At 40.1% G+C, this 24,264-nt stretch overlaps 1 protein-coding gene across 2 annotated transcripts; it reads left to right on the forward strand.

Moving 5' to 3' along the window:
• Window positions 1-380: 380 nt before the first annotated feature.
• On the forward strand, window positions 381-22,865 carry LOC131448366 (carnitine O-palmitoyltransferase 1, liver isoform-like). 2 transcript variants are annotated; one of them, XM_058620757.1, is made up of 19 exons: window positions 381-516; window positions 4,889-5,034; window positions 6,247-6,386; window positions 8,670-8,841; window positions 9,506-9,607; window positions 9,804-9,941; window positions 10,622-10,699; window positions 10,813-10,917; window positions 12,058-12,145; window positions 14,735-14,930; window positions 15,019-15,207; window positions 15,353-15,458; window positions 15,547-15,663; window positions 18,099-18,263; window positions 18,727-18,855; window positions 19,321-19,476; window positions 19,573-19,686; window positions 20,793-20,885; window positions 21,719-22,865. In XM_058620757.1, the coding sequence occupies exons 2-19, from the start codon at window positions 4,894-4,896 to the stop codon at window positions 21,842-21,844; spliced, it is 2,355 nt and encodes a 784-aa protein (XP_058476740.1). In that variant the 5' UTR covers window positions 381-516; window positions 4,889-4,893; the 3' UTR covers window positions 21,845-22,865. The 2 variants fall into 2 exon arrangements, with proteins under 2 accessions (XP_058476740.1, XP_058476741.1); XM_058620758.1 differs by lacking the exon at window positions 12,058-12,145 and adding an exon at window positions 13,635-13,719.
• Window positions 22,866-24,264: the final 1,399 nt, after the last annotated feature.

Consider the following 24,264-nt stretch of genomic DNA (forward strand, 5'->3'; position numbering starts at 1 on the left):
TTCAGAATATGTATTGCATGTGTAAATTGACAGGTTATTTGTCTCTACATGAGTCCCTGGCTGTGATGGACTGGAGCTGTCCATGGTATGACCCCCACCTTTCACCCTATGTCAGCTGGGATTATGGCACCAGTGCCCCGCAAGCCTCATGTGGAGGTTAAAGTGGTAGAAGATGAGTGAGTGGGTAAATTGTCATTCTTTTAAAACTCGGGCCCCACATATAAAAGGTTTTGGTAAAGAAATATTTTACTCCTGACTAAGAGTCAAATATTTTCTTGAAGTCTCCATCATTTGCTGTCAGATGAGAGGACGAGACGACGAGATGAAAGTGCTACATTTCCGATTGTCCCTGAAGGCAGCATCAGTACAGTCAGAGAGCGAGGGAGATGGAGAGAGGGCGGTCTCGTGAGAAGTCTAACTGAATCTCTTCGCCACTTGAATCTCTTCTTCGCCACTCTTCGCCCCGCATTCTCGACATTTCTGCCCCGCTGACAGCAGCAGCATCAGCAGCAGCAGGTATGCTAACACATATGCTGTAGTAAACGCAGATGATAAGTTATCAGCAGCAGCAGCTACCGTGAAGCTGGGGGCTCGGCTAGCACCGCCAGCTAGCATAGCTAGCATTGGCGTCAGTTTTCCAACCCGGTTCATTGAAAACGTCAGCTAGCTTCGATTTTCTTAATTGTAACCTAAAGGGCGACACTTCAGGGGGACATTTTGTATGAATCAGTGATAAAAGGAGGTTGGTAATACAGTACTGGTAACAGTAGTGTTACTACTGCTGAATACAATTCTGCTCTGTGTTCTGTGTGGTTAAACGGGGCGTGTTTTGGCGTCTTATGGTACCAAGATGTAAACATTAGCTTTGTTATAATTGACCCTGTATTTTTCAACTTGGGCTGCTCCGTATGAAAGTCTGAAAGAGCTGACAAGTCGTTTTAACGATGGTTTATTCAGGGAATGTCCCTCTATGCCTTAAATTAATGTCAGAGTACCTTTAAAAATGTAAAGTTTATACATGTACTTCTATCTGAAGGAAACACTGAAACATGGACAGCTCCGCTCAGCCTCATTAACACTGACAGCTGCATTGTTAATGTAGTTGTTTTCTGGACCTCTGTCCAGAACAAGTGCTGTACATCTCTACTGGTCTCACAAATAAATTTGATGATAATTATCGCATCGAGAATTTTATTCCACGATACATTGCATCCTCAGTTTTCAATGCACAAACCTACTTTTTCATCAGTCAGCACTAACAGACACATTAATGTGAACTTAAAACCGTTATACGAGCCAAATACATGTAGATGTGTTGATTGCAGTTCACATTTTTTGCACTGGGTGGCATCACCAGGCATCCACAGGTATAAAGGTGATTGGGCAACAATGTCAGTTGTTCGAACAGGTTTTTGACCACGGTTTTGTGGCACTAACTGGATGTATCCATTGTTTGAAGTATTTTAGGATTGTGGATCTCACAGAAGTGAGTGTTAAATCCATCATATGTAAAAATGCAATCAAGGTGTTGGGGTTTTTCAAAGTGAGTCAGCCTAATGTACTCCGGGGTAAGGCAACTCAGTAGCTCGTAATAGGTAAGCTCCTAAAACTGCAGTGCATAACTTTTAAGGATACAGCAGTGTTTAGTTTAGATCTGGTGTCGCCCGGTGACATTCCCGCACTGCCCGCAGGAAGTGATCCTTTGTTTTGATGACAAGACAGATGGAGGCAACACCAATACTGTGTTAGTAAAGTGAGATGTCATCAAACCGGTATGAGCGAAAACACCAAAGCGCCCACAGAAAAGATTCAGGAGTGAATCGACTATACGCACCGAGCATCATTGTTGATGTCCGCTCAAATAATAAGCCAGCTCCTTAACCTCCAATCACATATCGCAGCGCATATCGCGGACCCTGGTGTACTCGCTCGTCAGGGTCCTGTAGTATCTGACTTCACCATCGGGTGGCAGACACAGAACGATTCTACAGCTCCCTCGGACACATCTGGTTCGAGCGGCTCACAGCTGAAAGGTCCATCGGGCAGGGGAGTTGGGGTCGAGGCTCGGATGACTATCTTTGGCGGCTACTTCTTCTTTTGTCTAAATCTTTTTTCTGCTTGCTGAGCAGGCTTAATACTTCACCTACCAATGGGTGGAAGTTCAGTTCGATTCTCTCACTCGGTTCCAAAATCTGGGCTGTACAGCCTGCATGTTGCACATTGATGAAGCAAATTGCGTCATGCGTACGATGCGAGTTGGGTATACCTAGTCTCACTGCTTTCTTGCGCTTGCGTCCGCTATCTTTCTTGTCGTTGTCTTCCTCTTCTTTTGTTTGGAGATTGCTTGGTCTTTTCTCTAGATGATAGCTTTTATTTTCTTTCCTTAGTCACCGTGGCTTTATTCATTCTGTCTGTTTCTGTGATTGTCCACATTGTAGTGTATACTTATTTGAATAAATCTTTATTTAATAGTCTGACTTGCTTATTGAAAACCAGGAAGTGACCGTGCTGCAGCTTGTAGCAACTAGCAACTGGAAATTCAGCAGGCAATTTTAAGTGCTATAACTGAATCAATCCAGTTTTGTGCAATTATTAAGCTATTATTAATTGATTATTACATCAATCAATCGCCACCTATTTGGATAAATAGCTAATTGTCTATGTTTTTTAATTTGCTGTTTTTTTCTAACCTCTAAAATGTACACCAGGCAGAATTATTCATATATTGATCCAGTTTCCCTTACCATTATATTAGGGGGCACCTAAAAAACAGTGCATGGCTCTATTCTGTTTAGAATCTGCTATGTTACACTCTTTAAATCCCCAGAGACATGAAGCATAATGTAATATGGGGGAGACTCATGAGTCATAGAGATGCGAGTAGGTGGAATAACCAATATCTTAAAAGACTTTAAGCTTATTGATAACAGAAGATAAGACTCTTCCTGCTGAATCTGTCAATAATTCAAAGTTCATGAATTTGTTGAGTGTAAATCCCAAATATATGTATTCAGTTTAAATAGTTTTGGTTGCTCAGTGTAAGGCAGTGAAACTGAAATCTTTCATTTTGTCAGATGCCAGAGAGCAAAACCATGATACAAGTCTGTGTTGTGGTTTTTAATCGCCATTCATTTGGGTTTGCACTAAAGTGTTATTTGATTAGTGGTTGCAGTTGCACCCGCACTCTAAATGCGTCAGAGTTGTTTTACTATAAACACTCTCCCTGCCCTGAACTCAGTGTACTGTTGATACAAAGTTGTTAACATGTTTAATTATATAATAGAATCAATATTATACATGGATATACATAGCTGGATATTTTAGGCTGTTTACACATACATGAGATATATCAGGATATAAAGCTGGAAACAGGTTGTTTCTCTGAACTCATGAAAGGTTTTCTTTTGAGATGTATGCACTTCTCAGAGGAGAGTGACAATACACTGTAAATACACTCATATATAATATAAAATATCTAATGTTTATGATCTGTATTACATGATCTTAAAATACAGATTTTACCTTTCATTTCAGATAATTCCTAATTCCTGGCTTTTTAATATTAAATGAAGGATATTTACGTGTGTTAAACAATGAAATGTTTCATAAATAATTAGGCTTAAAATGAAAGAAGTGACTTTTTAAACTATAATTATACTTCATATCATACATTTGTATATTTCACAAATTAATCAAATTTTACATTTTAAGGTGAAGACATTAGGATGAGGTGAAGGTATGGTTATGGTTAGAGTCAAAAGTCTCCAGGAAATTAATGAAAGTCAATGTAATGTCCTCTGAAGTCATGGAAACCAGACTGTGTGTACGTGTTTAGATACACACACACAATAAGAGCAGACATGTCCTCGAACAAGGTCATAGTCTTGTGTCACAGTAACCTCAGGGCATTATTAGTAAACTATTTGTGGAGAAAAATCAATTCCCTTTGTGAAGAGAAGCAGGGGAACCCCCATACTCAACCGAGCTGTGTCATCAGCAACCAGTCAGATCTTTTCCATCACAATCTATCAACCTTCATACAAAGTTGTATTTCATTTCACTTACGGCATAGCAACATATCATGTCTTTTGATTTCATGGTATACTCCAGTTGTTGGACATTCAGGACTCTGAATTTCCAAACCCAGATTTTCAACTTGAAATTTAATCCTTAACCCTAATTTAAAAGCCTTTGAGTCATTGTGATGGATGAGAGCCAGCAAAAAAGAAGGAAAAGGCAAAAAAATGACCAGATTTACAAACTTCTGCTTTAATAGCACTTCATATTTGTTTCACACTAAATTGTTGTACACATAGTAGTGTTTCATTGTTAACCGTAGACATTTTGCTATGCGGTTTGTGTGCGCAGAATATCACGTAGAGCGCCCAAGATACGCTTGTGTCCATGTTATCCTGACTTCTCACCTGGAACTTTTTGACCCAAAAACATTTTTGTACTCATGTTGCAGCAGAAGTAGATATACATTTTCTTCATTGTGCAAAATAATAATTAGAATAATAATAATGATAATAAAAAAAACAATAAAATAATTATAGCTGTAGAGTGGACTAGCATAGAGATCAAGGAGGTAGCAGAGGTAGCAGCTGTTTTTGGAAGACTACATGAAGGTCAAAGGCAACATCACAGAAAGGCGCTGTATTTATTATAACATATATATAAATTAATTTTGCACCTAATTTTTTTAATGTGAATATGGTTTTATTTTGAAATTCTATTTGAATGTTCGTCCTAATATGTCATTGTACAACTTTAGACTCATATCAGATCAGGTAGACAACAGTGTTTTCAGCTGTAAGGGGCTGTGCAGTGACACATTTGTCCTTTGTGCTCTGTATTCTCCTCACTGTCCATCTGTCTGTCTGCACAGTCATCATGGCAGAAGCCCACCAGGCGGTGGCCTTCCAGTTCACAGTCACTCCTGAGGGCATTGACCTGCAGCTGTCCCATCAGGCCTTCACTGAGATCTACCTCTCTGGTGTGCGCTCCTGGAAGAAGAGAATCATCAGACTGAAGGTTTGTCCTCCACGTTTCTTTTCCTCCTGTTCTCGACATGTCAGCACTGTCTTCTCTTGTCTCATTGGCTTTTTAAAAGTTAAAAATTAACCCACTTTTATAATAAAGTTAATTTGCGGAACTAACAAAATAACAGTAAAACAATACAACTATAAAATAAAAGATAACACTTTACAATCAGGATACATTTACTAACTTTTAAATAATGTTATTCACGTTAATTAATACATTCAAGGCAGGGTTTATTAAGGTACTGGTAACCTGTTTATGGGAATAATAAATAACTATAATCAAGCACTTATTAACAGCTAAACAGCCACGCGGATACTACTTTACAGCTATAGACCCTTTCGAGAGCTACGTCACAGAAATGTGCATGCGCAGTTTGGGGTCAGAAAACACTCGTACCATTAACTTGTACAACAGTCCAACACATAAGATGCCTACTTGTAGCGTAGTTGGCTGTGAACATAGAACCAGCAATGGTGTTACTGCAGTCAAAGAGGCTCACGTTTGTAGTGCTCACTTCATTTCATGTAAATTATCATTTATCAGCTCTTTCTGTTAGATTATGATGAAAAGCCTGGATTTCACAGAAATGTGTGTGTCAGGTGCACATGAAAGTAAAGGAGCGCTGTGCCATGTGGCTGTTCTTATACTTTATGTAGCTATTGTAATGAAAAGCATGGGCGCTAGTATAAAGGGAACCACATTTAATACAACCCTGGAGGGCCGGTTGAAACCCACTTGAAAGAGTGCCCGCCCGTATGCGACGCTCCTTGAAGTACAGCGAACGCACCTGCAAGGAAGCAGTGATAATCTGATTGGTCAACACTAGCCGGCCTTCTATTGGTTGACAGCGTTGATGCACAAAAAATCCGAGAGCGGAGCAGAGATCCGTGAGCACAAGTTTCCTGAGCGCAAGAAGAAGAACTCGAGCTTGAGTGCAGGAAATCTGCGCGAGCACACAGTTTGCGCATGAGCAGCGTAAATTTGAGTGCGAGAGCAGAGTTTTGAGAGACAATATCACAAAATCTGAACGTGAAATCAATAAATAATGCTCTCAAATCAATATAATATGCTCTTGAATTAAGATAGGAAATAATCCCCAATCCAGCATAAACGTTCAAACAATCACAATAATGCATAAACTTGACTGTTTCTTGATAGAAAAGGGATCTAAAGCCAATCTTTCTTCTCTGACACGTACAGAACAGTGTGGTGACGGGTGTGTATCCTGCGAGCCCCTCCTCCTGGCTTTTTGTTGTCATAGCAATCCTGGCTACCATGTACACGCGCTCCGATCCCTCCATGGGCCTCATAGCCAAGATACAGGAGCACCTGCCTGTCAGGTAACTCATCTCATGACTCTGAGGAGAGAAACAGTAAAAGTTAATGATGACACAAAAATGTGCTCTGATTATGTGCTGTCACTGTGTCACAGAGACATCATGCAGTCATAGTTTGGGTTTTCTGAAGTGTTATAGAAGGACTGACACTGACTGCACTGTGCACACCTGCTTGCCATAAACCAGCTCAAGACATGAAAACATGGCTGCTACTGTGGACAAAAGGAACATTACTATAGCCTCTTATCTGTTGCAGCTTAATGTAATAATATTATTACTTTCTCTTGCTGTCAGACATCCTTTTCCTACTAGAAAATAATCCTTTCTAACTGATTCACTTGTTTTTGATCAGATCAGCTTCTGCCTTCATCAGTAAGTCCAAATGCTATCTTGTGACCTTGGTTTTTAAAAATCCTTCATTTTGGATTAAGTTCAACGTATAAAACATGGCAGCAGTAGACCAGCAGCTCCTCTGCCACTGTGAGTTAAAAACACAGATTTTCTCGATGGACTTTGCTGCGTGAGAGCACCGTTTATTGTAGATTTAAGCTGATATTGATTTTATTCGGTAAGTTTTACTGTTAAGATTTGTTTTTCCTCATGTCACTTCTGACAGCCGTGTTTTCCATTGTGAGCCTTCATGATACAGCCACACTTCAAAATAACTTCTTCCTTTTTCGCCATCTTCTCTACCTTTCTACAGTATTCCCTTTCTTTACAGTGTTCCCCCTCATGTTTCTTTCTCTCTGTGACTGCTCCTCATATAAACCCAATGTTGCATGAACTTTTAAGGTGAAGGAGTTTTGCTCATTGTGAGGTGAAAATTGTTAGATTTTCTATGAGATTTCTAGGGATGCACAATATTATCAGTATACATTATTGCTATAGGCCAATACTGGCTTTAAAATGTATTATCAGATATCTGCACACACGCCGACATCCCTCATTTACAACTAATCACAAAAACAGTAGGCAGAACAGACTGCTACCTGCTCGATTTCTTTGCTTGGATCCGCTTCAACTGTGAATAGTTATATTATATTTTTTAATTATGTTCATTTTATTTGCACAGTGAAGGAAATAAATATCTACTGCATGAGTATGCAACTTTTCCCTTCAGGGGTTGCCACAGCAGATCATTTCCGGCCTTCATGTCAGAGGTCAGCAGCACACATTAAGAGCGTTTAACGCATTCACTTTGACAGCCCTAATATATTTGTGTGTATATATATATATATATATATATACACACACACTGTGGTTAACAAATGTATTAGACCACCTGTCACTAACTAAAACATATATTGTTATTTATTTGGCAAATGGCAAACTGAATTCACCTTTTTATACCCAAATGTGAGCCGACTCACTGAGCTTCTTCTCTGAGAAGTCAGAAATTAATCAAGCATAACATTTAACCATTTAAACAAATTTTTCTGTTCAGGAATGCAAGAAAAACAACTATAATTTGACATCTTAATCAGTATTGCATCTTTACAATATCACAAACAAAAAGAGTCCTGACTGTAATCCAATGGAAAACAAAGTTATGGCCAAGAAACCCACTACTGTGGAAGAGACTGAAAGAAGAAAGGACCAGAGAGACAAGTGATGTCCCGTGGCCACAGATGTACACTTTATTCAAAATCCAATGTATAAATATTTATAGGTATTTGCTCTGATACTCCCGATATATCCATCCGTCTTCTACCGCTTTTTCTCCACATGAGGGTCGCGGGGGAGCTGTGGCAATCTCAGCTGACACGGAGCGATAGGCGGAGCGATCACACCCTGGACAGATCGCCAGTCCATCACAGGGACAAACCATTCACTCTCACGGTCAATTTAGAGTGTCCAATTTAACTAATCTCCATATTACATGTTTTTGGACTGTGGGAGGAAGTCTGGGAACCCGGACAAAACCCACGCACACACGGGGAGAACATGCAAACTCCATGCAGAAAGAGCCTTGTTCCGACTGTGTCGTGAACCCGGGTATTCAACGGCAAGAGTGCTAACCACTACAACAACCGTGTGCCCCTCCAGATATATCTATATATGGAATATCGGGGGGAAAAAATCCCATATTGTGCATCCTTAAAGATTTGCTAGCTTGATATTTCCGTTTAAAAAAACGAGTTCCTGAAAATAATCCAGAAATTATTTCTCATTTCTCCTCCCCCATCCATGATTATGTGCTTTTATTCTGCCCTTCTTCCTTCTTCATATATTTATTTATTTATTGTATTTTTCCCTCCCCTTTCCCATCTAATCCCACGTCTCCAGCCAGTCGATGAGTACGCAATGCCAGGTGGTGGTGTCAGCAGTGCTCTTCAGCACCATGCTGTGGCTCTTACTCATCTTCACCATGCGCTTGTGCCTCAAGCAGCTCCTGTCCTACCACCGCTGGATGTTTGAGCAACATGGCAAAATGTCCAACACCACCAAAGTCTGGGTGGTCAGTTCTCTTTTAAACCTTTTTTTTTTCTTCTAATTTTTCCTCAGTGATTTGTGACTTTTTGAATACAATTTAGTCGATTTCATGCATTTTTAACAAATGTAAATATTTAATTAATTATATTTTGTGTGTTTCTGTAATATTTTCAATATAATAAACTTTATTATTATTATCATGATGATGGTCAGCAACAGTCTTTAAAACCAGGAAAAGTTATCACAGATACCTTATCACCTTATCACGTTATGACGATATCCAAAATCTAAGACCATATCTATCTTGTCATGATGTCATTATATAGATATAATACTGATACAGTATATTGTCCAGACCTATAATAGTTTTAAAATGTTGAAAAACGTTGGTCTGTGTCTCCCAGTCCTGGGAATGACGATGTTCTCCTTCGTCTTGTTTTGTCCACAAACCAAAAATATTCAGTTCTAATGATTTCTTCACATTTAAGAAGCAGAAAAATCGGAGAGCTAAATTATTAATCCACACTCAAACTGAGTAATTGACGCTTAATTTAGTAATCAATTAATAATTGATTCCTCTTTGAGGCCCAAGTGTCATATGTGTGATTGATGTTGCACACGAAGAAAGGCTGAAAGACCGATTTGTGATTGTATATGCGTGTGTGTGTGTGTGTCTGTGTCTGTGCCAGGCGTTGGTGCGGATCTTCTCTGGCAGGAAGCCTCTGCTCTACAGCTACCAGGGTTCACTGCCAAACCTGCCTGTGCCTGCTGTCAAGGATACTGTGAAGAGGGTGAGAATGCTATTTTCTGACCATGCACAAACACAATCCATCCTCAGAGTTCACCTCCTCAGCCCACAGTAATAAGCGTTTATATAAGTTGATTTATTTGTAACACCGACATGATTTTGTCTGTCCTACTTATAATTATTATAACCTACTTAATATTAGTATTCAGCTGACCTGTGCTTTTTTGTGTCTTGTTTAGTATCTGGAATCTGTGCGCCCTCTAATGGATGATGACAAGTATGAGCTTATGACCAAGCTGGCAACAGAGTTTGAGAGCAGCCTTGGTAAGCGCCTGCAGTGGTACCTCAAACTCAAAGCTCTGTGGGCATCCAACTACGTAAGTGATTCACCACAACACTCACAATACTATCGCTGTGTTCCATTTGTAGTTGGAAATCTACAATTTCTGAGTTCGGGGGTTCTTTCCTGCTTAAGGAAAACTAGGGGATTCCAATATGGCTGCCATAAAAAAAATGCAAAAATAACGTGTAGAACATCGTTATTAATTGATTTTTATAATATTGGCCGGCCTGAGATCCTTTTTGCAAACTGTTGCTGGCAAACTTTGCATTTTAGTTTTTTGTAAAATGCTGCCACACTGCTGATGTCTTTGACGTGGATGTTAAAGGAGGACTGACTGTAGCTCAAAAATAAATAAAACCACCTGACGTTCTTTAATCTATCTGTCTCTTGTGGGTCGGGCTAATCCAAAATACTGAAAACAAGGGGGATGTTCTCTGAAAACATCCCCATTAGCACGTGAAATTAACACGGCAAAAAGTCGACCAATCACAATTTGAGTCGAACCAGGACGTATCGACTCATAAACCGACCAGTGGACTGGGACTTTACAGCCCTATCTTTTGCAAGGCAGACTAGAAAAATGTAATATTCCAATGACAAAGTACCTTTTCAAAAGTTTCAGTGTTTTGAAAACTTTTAAAGATTCTGAGGTTTTAATTGTCATTTTATTATCCGAGTAATGTGATGGCCGCTAAGATTTTCTGTGTGTTTTAGGTGAGTGATTGGTGGGAGGAATACGTCTACTTACGGGGGCGAAGCCCCATCATGGTCAACAGCAACTACTATGGCATGGTAAGGAAATCTCTCTACGTAGGATGTTCCTCAGCCTCCACTGTCCTCTTCCTCATCTCTGTGGACACAGACATGTGATCTTTCTGTACCACGTGTGTTTCTCTTCTCCTCAGGACTTGTACGTGACACCCACACCGATCCAGGCGGCCAGGGCAGGCAACAGCATTCATGCGTTCTTCCTGTACCGTCGCAAACTCAACAAAGAGGAGATAAAACCTGTGAGTGCAGCCACTACTCATATACTGTATATTCAGACCCTGTTCAGACCTGGTATTAACATCCATCGTGAATGATGTGCAGATCACACTAAGTATTGTCCTGAATGCTCAATTCCAGTCTCAAAAACATCAATCTAATGTGGTTTGTGGACGCATGTGTCTGTATTCCTGAGCTGCATGAATGCTGACCTACCTCAGCATCGTCATCTGACGACTGATACTGATAGTTCTCTAGTTTCCTAAACCTAAATGTTCCTTCAAAGGAGATTTTTTCAAGTTTTAAATATTCTCTTTTTAACATGGAAGTGGTCAGATATGCTTGCTTTATGCAAATAGATTTGTTGTTATTGCTACATTTCATAAACAATGACAATTAATGGCCAGTACTGCTTGCTCCCAAAATATGCTGAGGAGCATGGTTAAATTTCATGTGTTCACACAAGATGCTTCTGGGACGCATTTTGATCCCAGGTTTTCATGGAACTTTCCGTTTGTAGTCAGACCTTGGAAAATTCCGAGTTCCTGACAGAGGAACTTGGATTTGTGACTCGGAAAACGCAGAGCAACCTCACCAACCCTGACATTGGATTCCAAAATTCAGTGGCAGCCATCTAACTCTGGGTATGTGAGGTTGCTCCGAGTTCCCGTGGTGGAGATTCTAAGACTACAAAAAGGAATACACGATAAAGGTTGACGATGGATGTTTCCATTAGATCTGAATGGGACTTTCACTATTTGTGTCTCATTGCTATGGCGACCAGATGTTTCTGTGTGGAGATGCAAAATATGAACTGATAATGAAATATATGTGATAACAGACTATGAGGTTGATCGTGTGTGTGTGTGACGATGAATCCATTAGTGTTTTGTGTGTCTGGACAGTGTATGTTACTTATTGTCATGTGTATTTCCATTGTGTTTTGTGAGTGAAGTCGTTCCCTCATGTTTACATACCATGCTCATTCCTCACTCCCTCCTGGTGTGCTTTCCTCTGCTCGCTCCTTATTTTCTCTCTCTCTCTCTCTCTCTCTTGAATTCTTTCTTCTTTACTCGACTGCTATATCATCCTCCACTGCTCTCCACTGCTCTCCTCTGTTCTCCTCCCTGTGCTTTTGCCTCCTCCTCCTCTGTGTTTCCCAGAGCCGTATACCAGGCACTGTCATTCCACTGTGTGCTGCTCAGTGTGAGAGGATATTCAACACAACACGCACTCCTGGAGAGGAGACCGGTAAAGAGTCTGACATGTACACACATACACAGACACTCACTGTGGCTACACAATGATCCTGACCGTGTTCATATACTGTATGTTACATGGCTAAACATGAGCAGTTAAGGGAGATTACAGGTTCTTTTGAACTGTGGTTGTCCACAGGCCTTCTCGGTCGACTGAAGCCCTGAAATTTCGACTTAAAGTCGACTTGTCGATATTTCTAAAACATTGAAATATGCCAATTCTGATATATTCATATACTCAAAATGGACGGAGCAAGCTAACTTTAATCTATCTGCTTATTGTGGGTTGGGCTAATCCAAAATCTCTGAAGACACGCCGCTACCTGTGAAACAGAGGTGCACTGAAAACACCCCCATTAGCGCTTGGTACATTCCCCCTGATGAAATCAAATTAACCATAGACTGTATGAAATTAACACGGCAAAAAGTCGACTAATCAGAACTTGACTGGAACTTTACAGCCCGACTACACACAGTCGTGATACAACATCTGGAGGAGCAGAAGCAAATAAGTGATGAACTCACTCCAACTTCAGCTTCCCTCGATGCCGACATCACAAACTGCTGTGTGGTGCGATAATGTTGTTAACGCAGTCACAAAAGCAGCAGCAGAAAACGTCTATTTTTAAAAATACCTGGCTACATGTGGACTAGGCATGGGACACAGTCAGAGAGTGACTGAGTGAGTTCATGGAGACACGTTCTCAGTGAAAACATGGCTGCCAGCAGTGACACAAGGCTATATATACTTCACTAAAGGCTCGCCTTTTAAAATCTATGTCTGCTTAAGTGATCATCTTCAGAATATAATGTCATCTTCATTTTGCTGTGAGGTCATCTTTTCTGAGTGGAAACTGAAGTGTCTTTTGCTTTATGACATTAACTGCTCACTTCCCGCACTAAAGTTGGCATGGACCGTGGTCTCGTGGGGTTGAGTGATTTCCAAATATGGGTATTTCTATGGCTGATAAATCTTTTAAAATATTGTCAATTAAGTTTATAAAATTGATAAATAATAGACAAAATGAGTTAACTAAACACTTGTACAACACTTAGGATCTTTCTCTCCAACCTGCATTGTGTGTCTGCAATGCAGTGCACTTCTATATTTTACATTAAAATATTGTATAGACTAAATATTAAATACATAAAATAGGTATTCAAAATGTAAGAATCAGCTCTCTATGAATTTGTTTGTGTATGGGCACTGCATCATGGGATAAAAACATGTGGTTGAAAGTCCATGTGTGTGTGAGTGTGTATGGTCTGATATGTCTGCTCTCTGGTCTCACCTCAGGTCTGTCTGGGTTTATGGGAAAGTTCTATTGTTAACCAGTATCTTTTCTCTTCCTTTTATACATTTTTCTTTCTTTCTTTTTTTTATATTTTACCCGAAAACCTTTCTATTTTTCCTATTCTATCCCTTCTCTCTTTCTTTCCTGTACTTTTTGTTGTATTGGCCCCTCCTTCATCCTACTTAGTGGTTGTTAAGGTCTGCAGTTCCTTGCTGTTCCTATCAGTTTGAGCGGATGTTTGACACTTGTCGAATCCCCGGAGCGCAAACAGGTAGCAATTATATTTTTACACAAACGCCCCCATCCCACTTTGAAATGTAGAAACCACAGTAGAAATGTGCTTCATGTTATCACTGTGTATGATTGATTTGACATAATTATTCAATGTTTCTTATCCATCCTGTGACCAGCATGAGAGGAAACAGATTACAACACTGCTCTTTATTCATGAATGACATTACCGTAGGAGTCTGCCATGTTTCACTTTGTCCCACCACATTTTCATCAACAAACAAAAGATTTTTACACCGACCATTAGGGCTGGGCGAAACGGCGTAGAATTAAGATCTCAGCTTTCCTTCTGGCTTTAACATTTATTATCTTAACAATGGGAGACCAAGGGGCGAGTCGGGCAGTGAAGAATAAGGAGAAGTTAATTAATCGACATTTATTACCCAGCCCCTACTTACCTTAGTATAAAAACCCTTGTGTTTTGCCCTGTTTCCTCTTTGTAGAGCTGTGTGCAGCGTTAGTTTCCATTATGCTCCCTCTTACTCACAGTCAATGCTTGCACTGACGTCCACAAAGTGTCATCATTCATGTCGTATCTTCAGCTGCACAGTGCAAGTAGCAGACCGGGCAGTTCTCTCACTCACCTCTCTTTCACTGTTGCATGTTGAAATGAAACTGTACGCGTGTCCAAGTGTGTGCATCCTGCTACAGCCATAGATAGAATCAGTTTTCATTCCATCTTTTATTAATGGCCTTCAAGCTCCACTTTTAGATGTATCTTTGTCTTCTCTTGGACAGAATTGTATGTTGTATGTTGTTAAGTTTGAATTTACTAGTCAAGTTAACTCAAGTTAGCTCACACAGTCGTACGACACATCTACGGTCCATGCAGTGCATACCCATTCACAAGTGTCTTGCCCAAGGACACATCGCCATTTAGACTAGGGAGCCAGGAATCAAACCCACAACCTGAGTTGAAAGATGCATCCAAACCAAAACAAATCACTTTTTCATTACTGTGCATAATATATTTGGTCTTTCATTCCCATGTGAAGACTCTGTGCAGCACTGGCAGGACAGTGACTACATAGCCATCTACCACAGGGGTCGGTATTTCCGTCTGAGGGTGTACCAGGCGGGCAGACTCCTGTCCCCCAGGGAGATCGAATTCCAGATCCAGAGGATCCTCGACGACCCTTCACCTCCCTCTGCAGGGGAGGCCAAACTCGGGGCTCTCACGGCTGGAGACAGGTCAGTGATGAAAACCACACACACAGCCCACCACATCCTTAATGTGTTTTATTATCTCATTATCATTATTATCTTCTATGTTACCCAGAATTCCATGGGCTAAAGCCAGACAGACATATTTCAGCAGCGGGATCAATAAACGCTCTCTGGACTGCATCGAGAGAGCCGCCTTCTTCGTGACCTTGGACGATGAAGAACAAGGCATTCTGGGAGACGACCCTCAGGCCAGTTTAGATCGCTATGCCAAGTCCCTGTTACATGGTAAATGTTATGACAGGTAATCATTTTTACTCTACCTTGTGATCTAATGCATCATTTGATGCTGTTGTGCTGTTGAATTTGTGTTCAGCCATAAAGTCGAGGATCATTGCAAGATGTTAAGTTTGTGAGCTACTGTAAAAAACCTCGGTCCCGTCTTCCAGGTGGTTTGACAAGTCCTTCTCAGTTGTTTACTACAAGAACGGAAAGAACGGCATAAATGCAGAGCACTCGTGGGCTGATGCTCCAGTGTTGGCACACTTGTGGGAGGTAAGGAAAATGGAGGAAAAAGAAGGTTACACACTATCGTGGCCCTGAGTGAGAGGAGAGTCCCTCACTGCTCTGCATGTCTTTACAGTACACACTAGCCACCGACTGTTTCCAGCTGGGTTACAATGCAGAGGGTCACTGCAAAGGAGATGTAGATGCATCACTACCAAAACCCCAGAAACTGAACTGGGAAATCCCTCCAGAGGTGAGTCATCCATTCCTTCCCCCATTTGGGCTAAAAACACAGCTTCTTTTTCCTTTGTCAGCAACATTCCATTCTGACTGTATCACGGTTTTTTCTCACACTTTGATGCATTTCGCCAATTATTTCAGCAGAGTAGTAAGTGTGTTTTTGGAACAGCACTAATATATAATAATGCATTACCTGCACAAAACATGTCACCTGCTCTACATATATATATATATATGTACATATATATGTACATATATGTATATATATATATATATGTATATATATATACAGTATATATACATATACAGTGGTATGCAAAAGTTTGGGCACCCCTCTAAATCTTCATGATTTTCCTTTATAAATCATTGTGTGTTTGGATAAGAAATTTCAGTTAAATATATCATATAGGAGACAAACACAGTGATATTTGAGAAGTGAAATAAAGTTTATATGATTTACAGAAAGTGTGCAAAAATTATTTAAACAAAATTAGGCATGTGCATAAATTTAGGCACCACAAAAGAAAAATGAACTCAATATTTTGTGCATCCTCCTTTTGCAGAAATAACAGCCTCTAAACGCTTCCTATAGCTTCTACTTAGAGTCTGGATTCTGGCGGAAGGTATTTTGGACCATTCTTCTTTACAAAACATCTCCAGTTCAGTCAGGTTTGATGGTTTCCGAGCATGGACAGCCCGCTTTAAATCACACCACAAATTCTCAATAATATTCAGGTCTGGGGACTGAGATGGCCATTCCAGAATGTTGTATTTGTTCCTCTGCATGAATGCCTTAGTAGATTTTGAGCAGTGTTAAGGGTCATTGTCTTGTTGAAAGATCCAGCCCCGGCGCAACTTCAACTTTGTCACTGATTCCTGGACATTGTTCTTCAGAATCTGGTGATATTGAGGGGAATTCATGCAACCCTCAACTTTAACAAGTTTCCCAGTCCCTGCACTGGCCACACAGCTCCACAGCATGATGGAACCGTCACCAAATTTTACTGTAGGTAGCAAGTGCTTTTCTTGGAATGCTGTGTTATTTTTCCACCATGTATAACGCCCCTTGTTTTGCCCAAATAACTCTATTTTGGTTTCATCAGTCCACAGCACCTTATTCCAAAATTAAGCTGGCTTGTCCAAATGTGCTTTAGCATACCTCAAGCGACTCTGTTTGTTGTGGGTGCAGAGAAAAGGCTTTTTCTGCAATACTCTTCCATACAGCATCTCCTTGTGTAAAGTGCGCTGAATAGTTGAACGATGCACAGTGACACCATCTGCAGCAAGATGATGTTGTAGGTCTTTGGAGCTGGTCTGTGGGTTGACTGTGACTGTTCTCACCATCCTTTGCCTCTTCTTATCTGAGATTTTTCTTGGTCTGCCACTTCGGGCCTTAACTAGAACGGTGCCTGTGGTCTTCCAATTCCTCACAATGTTCCTTACAGTTGAAACTGAGAGCTTAAATCTCTGAGATAGCTTTCTGTATCCTTCCCCTAAACCATGTCGTTGTTTTCAGGTCATTTGAGAGTTGTTTTGAGGCTCCTATGTTGCCACTCTTCAGAGAAGATGCAAAGAGGAGAAACACTTACAATTGGCCTCCTTAAATACCCTTTCTCATGATTGGATTTACCTGTGTATGGAGGTCAAGGGTCACTGAGGTTACCAAACCAATGTTGAGTTCCAATAATTAGTGCTAAAGGTATTGAAATCAAAAAAATGACAAGGGTGCCTAAATTTATGCACATGCCTAATTTTGTTTAAATAATTCTTGCACACTTTCTGTAAATCATATAAACTTTATTTCACTTCTCAAATATCACTGTGTTTGTCTCCTATATGATATATTTAATTGAAATTTCTTATCCAAACAACCAATGATTTATAAAGGAAAATCATGAAAATTTACAGGGGTGCCCAAACTTTTGCATACCACTGTATGTCTATGTATATATGTATATGTATGCATGTATGTATGTATATGTATATATGTATATGTATGCATGTATGTATGTATATGTATATAGAAATATATATATCACCTGCTATACATGTGTGTGTATATATGTATTAATAATATTTATTCTATTTCACTAATGTATTCATATATATATGAATAAATATCATGAATATCGAAATGATTTTAAACAGCCTTTAAAATCATCACAGGAAAAGTCACCACAGATACTGATCATGATCTGATGATATCCAGTCCTTGATCACAGTTAGTGCCAATGGACGTACACAGATATTGCAGCATGATGCTAGCTTTTACTTAGTATGTATTATTAGAATTGTTATTATTGTTATTATTAATACAATTATTATTAGGTCCTGAATATCAAATGGTGCGAGGACCCTATTGAAAATGCCGTGGGGAGATTAGCATCGTCCAAAAAGCACAAGTTGGTCGTGTTGATGTTAAAGCTGTAGTGTTTGTGTTTGTCTCAGTGTGAGGAGCAGATCACTCAGTCCCTGGCAGTGGCCCAGACTCTGGCCGACGATGTGGACTTCCATGTTTTATCCTTCCAAGACTTTGGCAAAGGAAGGATCAAGAGGTGTCGGGTCAGTCCAGACGCCCTCATTCAGACGGCTCTTCAGCTGGCCTACTACAGGGTGAGTCTACCTCTCAACAGCACTCTGGCTATATACACACAATATGTCTTCCTCCTGGTTTTGAATAATCCAGACCTATTTCCTAGTAAACAGTCAGCCAAAGATGCAGAGATGTTCTAAAGTCAGTGTCTGCAGAAGTTACCAAGAGTGTTTAGCAGCAGTGGCTGTGCTCAGTGATACAACAGTGCTCTGCTGTTGTCTGCAGACACCTTTTTTCATTTAAGGCCATGTGAATTTCCTTACAATGTTAATCGCTAACATTACTTTAAAAAGTCAGTTTCCCCTTAGCGACAACTGACTGGGAGTTAAGGAGCCGGCTTATGCTTTAGTGGAAGTTGTAAGTGACAATTATCTGCATATAGTCAATTATCCGTTTACTGTCTCTTCGGTAACAGCTGAACATAAAGAAATCTTCATATTTGTACGTTATATTAGGACTGACATTTTTTTGTGTGTGTCATAGAATCGCAAGACGTTCTGCCTGACGTATGAAGCTTCCATGACCCGTCTGTTCAGGGAGGGCCGCACCGAAACCGTCCGCTCCTGTACCAACGAGAGCTGTGCCTTTGTGCGAGCACTGGAGGGTGGAGAGGTAAGACCGTGGAAACCGTCAGGTAAAGTGTGACTGTATGTTAGAGTCACATACAGTCCCATGGTCATAGCTTGACTGCTTCACTGTGTGTGGCTGCTGTGCCCAGAACCGCCCGGAGACACTGTTGCCTTGTCCTCACATACCTGGGAAGCATTTTTTATTTGTTTTGTCCGTTTGTCCACATGTAAACTTGCGTTTTTTGTCCACTGTTGAACCTTTTTTTCTTTTAAACGACAGCAGAAAACATCAGTTTTGAGACACAACTCAGCTCTGACCATGTGTTAGTACCTCATACAACCAAAGAAACCTGAACCATCCCTTTAGTTTCAACACGTTTATACAGTGTTTGGGTACATTATGTAGCAGTTCTATCAGCAGTCCTAACATGCCTGCATTTTAAATGTCTAATTATTGTTTTTATAGTAAATCATAGTATCTCTTTTGAATGTGTGCTTTGTCCACCAGGCAGCAGAGGTGTGCAGGCGTTTGTTCCGGTCAGCGTCTGAGAAGCACCAGCAGCTTTACCGCATGGCGATGACCGGCGCTGGTATCGACAGACACCTCTTCTGCCTCTACGTGGTTTCCAAATACCTTGGAGTGGAGTCTCCGTTCCTGAAAGAGGTTCATGTCTCAGTTTGACTTTGCGTCTGTTTGGTGGGAATCACCTGACACAGACTTCAGTCAACTCATGTGTTTGCTTTGTTGTTGCCGTTCCAGGTGTTGGCTGAACCCTGGCGTCTGTCCACCAGTCAGACTCCAGTCCAGCAGGCGGAGCTCTTTGACATTGTCAACCACCCAGAGTACATCTCCTGTGGAGGGGGCTTTGGTCCGGTCAGTGTCATGCTACATCGGCATTTGTTGTTGTTTTTTGTAGTCTGTTGGTGCAGATACTTGACTAAGAGGCTGCACACAGGAAAACCAGTTTTTTTATTGTGTCGGCTTTTTATTGAACCAGGATTAAGCGAGCACTTTTGAATTTTGGAAAACCGGTCCCAGAGTGGGAAAAAGCACCCTTGCGTTTTTGTGTCTTCAACCAACACGCTACTTTGGGAAAATGATGATGTCATTATTAATTTGTACCGTGTTCTGCGCACGTGCAAAAGTGTGACTACTTCCTGCTAATGTATTACAACAGTTGTGGGATGATTTGTTTCATAGAATGAACTAATACAATGAAAGAAATCCTTAAACACATCTTTTATTTTACAAGAATAATGACTGTAAGCTCCTGTTGCAATCTGCTAATTACAGTTGTAGAATAACACAAATTCATTACGTACATTTTTTTTTTATTTTTTAGAGTGAACTGGTTGAATCAAAAATATCATGAAAACGTTTATGTCATTTATAAGCATCACGACTCTTTTAATTGTTCAGCGTTATGGCAAAAGGTTTATCCAGGAAGTGGTGAGAATTCAAAGCAGTCAGTGGCTCTTATTTTGAAAGTCAGTTTGAAAGGAAGTGGGTATGTAAGATTGGCTGATAACACAAATATGTGTATTTTATTTATTTTAATTTATTTTAATATAATGAATAAGACAAAGCGAAATGTAAAATTTAAACTTGTTTTAACCATAATTTTGTTTTCTTAATGTCACGTAAATACATTAGTCCAAATAAAATGGAGCTAGTCTTAGTCAGACTAACACACCTGGATAATACAATTCATAGTCCGATTACTCCTGCATGTATACGCTCACTCAGACTGTGGTCGATGTTAGTGTTCCGTTCCGTTCAGTCAGCTCACCGTTCACGCTTTGTTTTTTTGCGATGAAAATTACATATATATCATTACATATATAATATATATATATATCATATAAGCACTAGCTTATGGAGAGATACAGCGCCAGCTACGGAGGCGGAGTCAGATATACACGGCCAATAAATCGATCGTTTATATGGTTTTGTTTTTGTTTGTGTTTGTTGGTTTACAGGTGGCTGATGATGGTTACGGCGTGTCTTACTACATTTTGGGAGAAAACATGATTAACTTCCACATCTCGTGCAAGCACTCATGTCCAGACACTGTGAGTAGTTATTCTAACTTTAACTAAGATATTCTGTGATGTTCACACAGAATATCAGTGGTTACACTTGCACCTGCATATACCAGCAGTCACGTCTACATATAAAAATACGATACAAAAAAAGAGCAGTAAAAGACATTACTTCCATATCAATAATCATAATTGATTAATCTACCAATGCCTTGTTTTGCACACAGACCAAAACGATTCAGTTTTAATGATTTCTTTGTTTATGTGAAGCAAGGAAACAGAAGATATTCACTTTTAAGTAGCTGAAAAAGCTGAGAACTTGTTTAAATAATAAGAACAAACATTCAAACAGATTGATTGATGATGGACTGCGTCCAGTTCTATATATGAAAACGATAAATCAGTGACCATTTCGACTCATTTTAGTGGTGCAGCTTTTCTAGTCTAGTCTTAGATCAGGAAATCGGTTAATCGACATCATTGATCAATATGTTGATTATGTTCTCGATTCATTGATTCATCTTTGGTCCATAAACTGTTGAAAGATGTCGGTCAGCTCCCATGGGAAAAAAAAAACATTAGACACATTACAAGATAACTATGTTTGTTGACACAGAGGTGACATTCACAGAGTGGATGCACCGTTTTTCAACTTACTATTGTATTGTATTGTATTGTATTTTTATTTTTATTCTATATTTTTATTCTTATTTTTACTTTTATTCTATTCTCACCTTTCTTAACTGAGCTGTTGTGAATGTGTGTTTCCCCCCTGGGGGAGGAATAAAGTCATTCAATTCAATTCAATTCAATTCAATTCAATTAATGGAATACTCCTGCTTTGTTTTGTGTCTCCCTTCAAGGATGCTCACAAGTTTGGAGCTGAGATCAGAAAAGCCCTTCACGACCTGATCCAGATGCTGAGCCCCAGCCCAAGAGAGGCCAACTTTACAGCACAGAGTCGACCAGAGGCAAAGAAAGACCTGTAGGTGGTTTACGTCTGAGGAAGAAAGGGAAACTGTGAAAGCCAAAATCATCCATAATGAAATGAGGAAAGACAATTTTCTTTTACTTCTGTGTTGGGAGATTTTTATAGCCAGTGAGATCAGACATCTCCATGGAGACAGTGCTATGATGGAGGTGGTGTTTGTACGTGTGAGTGTGTGCGTGTGTGTGTATGAAGAGAGAAATGGTCCAATAAGAAATACAAAAATGTGTGATTCAAGGACAGTATGGTTTAGTTTGAACAGTCCACATAAAAGGGATTCTAAATGAAAAAGTCTTTTTGTGCCATGGTTAGATAAGTGGTTCCCAAACACTGGGTCGAGACCAACAGAGGGGCCGCAAGAGATTTATTTGGGAGTGCCCATTTTCAGAGTTTTTCCAACCTTTTATTTAAGATGTTTGTGCATATGTTTTATAAAATGTTTTTTTAAATCAATTTACTAAACATCTCTTAAAAATAATAATGTTAGGTTTTATTGATATGGCTGTAAATGAGTCACTAGATTATGATAATTTGCTCCTGTCACGATTTACATTGTAATTTGGGATCACAAAAGTCATCTTTGAAAACTGGGTTAGATTAATTATGTTAGAGGGATCAGATATCAGGTTTTGCCACTGAACTGTGCCACAGATTGTCTGTTGTTGGGTCTGTTTGAAAAAGTGTGAGATGGATGTTGGCTCTTACGTGACATGTGCAAGTTGCATCAGTTTCCACTGACAGGGATTTTAAAAGCTTCTCTGGACAATATCTGGACTAATCTCTCCTCTTACTGCATTGGACAGACAGATTTACCTCATCAGTCACCCACCGACCTAATATAATGAAGTCACAGTGATTCCTATTTCAGATAGACTGATATTCTATTCTATTCTATATGACAGATTACAGATTAAACCACCATTCTGTTTAAAGGAATACTTCAAAATTGTGGTTCCCAACCTCAATTTCCCCTGAGTCGAGAAAGGGTTCCATCTTTATCCTCCACATGAGGGTCGTGGAGGGCGGGGAGATGCCAACCGGGTCTCAAAACCCGAGTTCTCTTGCTGCAAAGACAAGAGTGTTAACCACTACAAGCATGTGACCCACCAAGGGTTCAGTGTTAATGAACATGAAACAATGGTGGCACAGTTGTGTATGAGTCTGAACACTGTGTCTGAACACAGTCTATACCATGTGTCCAACTTGTTTCTATGGCCACTGATACCTTCATTATGTGAGTTATGTTGCAGAACCAGCGTTTTCTGTTCTCCGTGTTAACGAGAACGATTGTGAAATTTGACATGTGGGAACATGAACCTGTTCCGCCTCAAAAGGGAGAATGTGATCACTCACTGCCTTCTTTTTACACGGTACATTTTACAGTGTGAAAGTAACACTGACATACTGTATATATACTACTATATATATATATATATAATATCATATTATCACTAAGAGTTAAATATAAATAGTCTGGTTGATTCTGTGTGAGTGATTTTAACACTGTTACTACAGAAAAACCCAACAGGAACATTTGTCTCTGACAGAACCAGAGACCAGGGTGTACGAACATCTGCCTCCACAGGTCAGGGTAGGAGAGAGGAGAGACGTTAAGGGGGAGGGAAGGAGAGGTGGGTGAATAGAAGAATGGAAAAGAGGGAAGAAGATAGACGAGAGATAATCTTCACTATTGTCTTTATCATCTTGTCGGGCGTGTGACATCATGCCTCTCCGCTCTCGCTGCTCCAGGAAAGGACCAGCCATAGATGAAGGATGGATGAGGATAATATGGATGTTAGCAGTAATGAGTAGCTCTATAATATAGTAATAGTTACAGTTGTGGTGTTGAAGCTCTGGAATCGTCTGTGAGAGCGAGAGGGGAAACTGTACAGACTGTTTTAGTGTTTCTTTAATAATGCTGTTAGATTTCCTGTGTGTTGTGGAATGGGACGTTCACTAGCATATTTAGCCACTAACTGTTAACTGTGTGAAAGCTTCGCAGCACATCAGTAATTACACAGCAGTAAGGTCAACAGCATTAGTGGGATCTTCAATCTTATTTATGTGAAGGCAGAGAAAGAGCTGAGTCAGAGTGTTAGTGTACCACATCCCCACGCCTGGCTTTTAGTTTCTACCTCAGGTGATTGACTGCTGGGTGACCCAGACCAGATTGGTCCTGCAATTGGCAAAGAGAAAGAACTAGTTTGCTTCTGATTCTGCTCTGGAAGTTCCATGATAGTCATTTCTCCAATAGCGCCTCCTGGAGGGAGGTGGATAACTACAGCTCTGTCTGACGACCCGCGATAGCCTCCAGTCTGTGGAGGGGGAGGCGGCTAGCTGTCCAGTATTTTCATTCAGCCCCTTTTAGAAAAACAGAATATGAGATCAAGATATGACTCTCAACATTAAGTTTAAATTCTA

The sequence above is a fragment of the Solea solea genome, chromosome 21 (genome assembly GCF_958295425.1).
Source record: "Solea solea chromosome 21, fSolSol10.1, whole genome shotgun sequence".
Lineage (NCBI taxonomy): Eukaryota > Metazoa > Chordata > Actinopteri > Pleuronectiformes > Soleidae > Solea > Solea solea.

Coding starts and splice junctions, on each gene's coding strand:
- LOC131448366 (XM_058620757.1), top strand. CDS start 4,894: ATGGCAGAAGCCCACCAGGCGGTGGCCTTCCAGTTCACAGTCACTCCT. Junction 9,942..10,621: donor CTCTGTGGGCATCCAACTAC/GTAAGTGATTCA, acceptor TGTGTGTTTTAG/GTGAGTGATTGGTGGGAGGA. Junction 15,459..15,546: donor TGTTGGCACACTTGTGGGAG/GTAAGGAAAATG, acceptor ATGTCTTTACAG/TACACACTAGCCACCGACTG.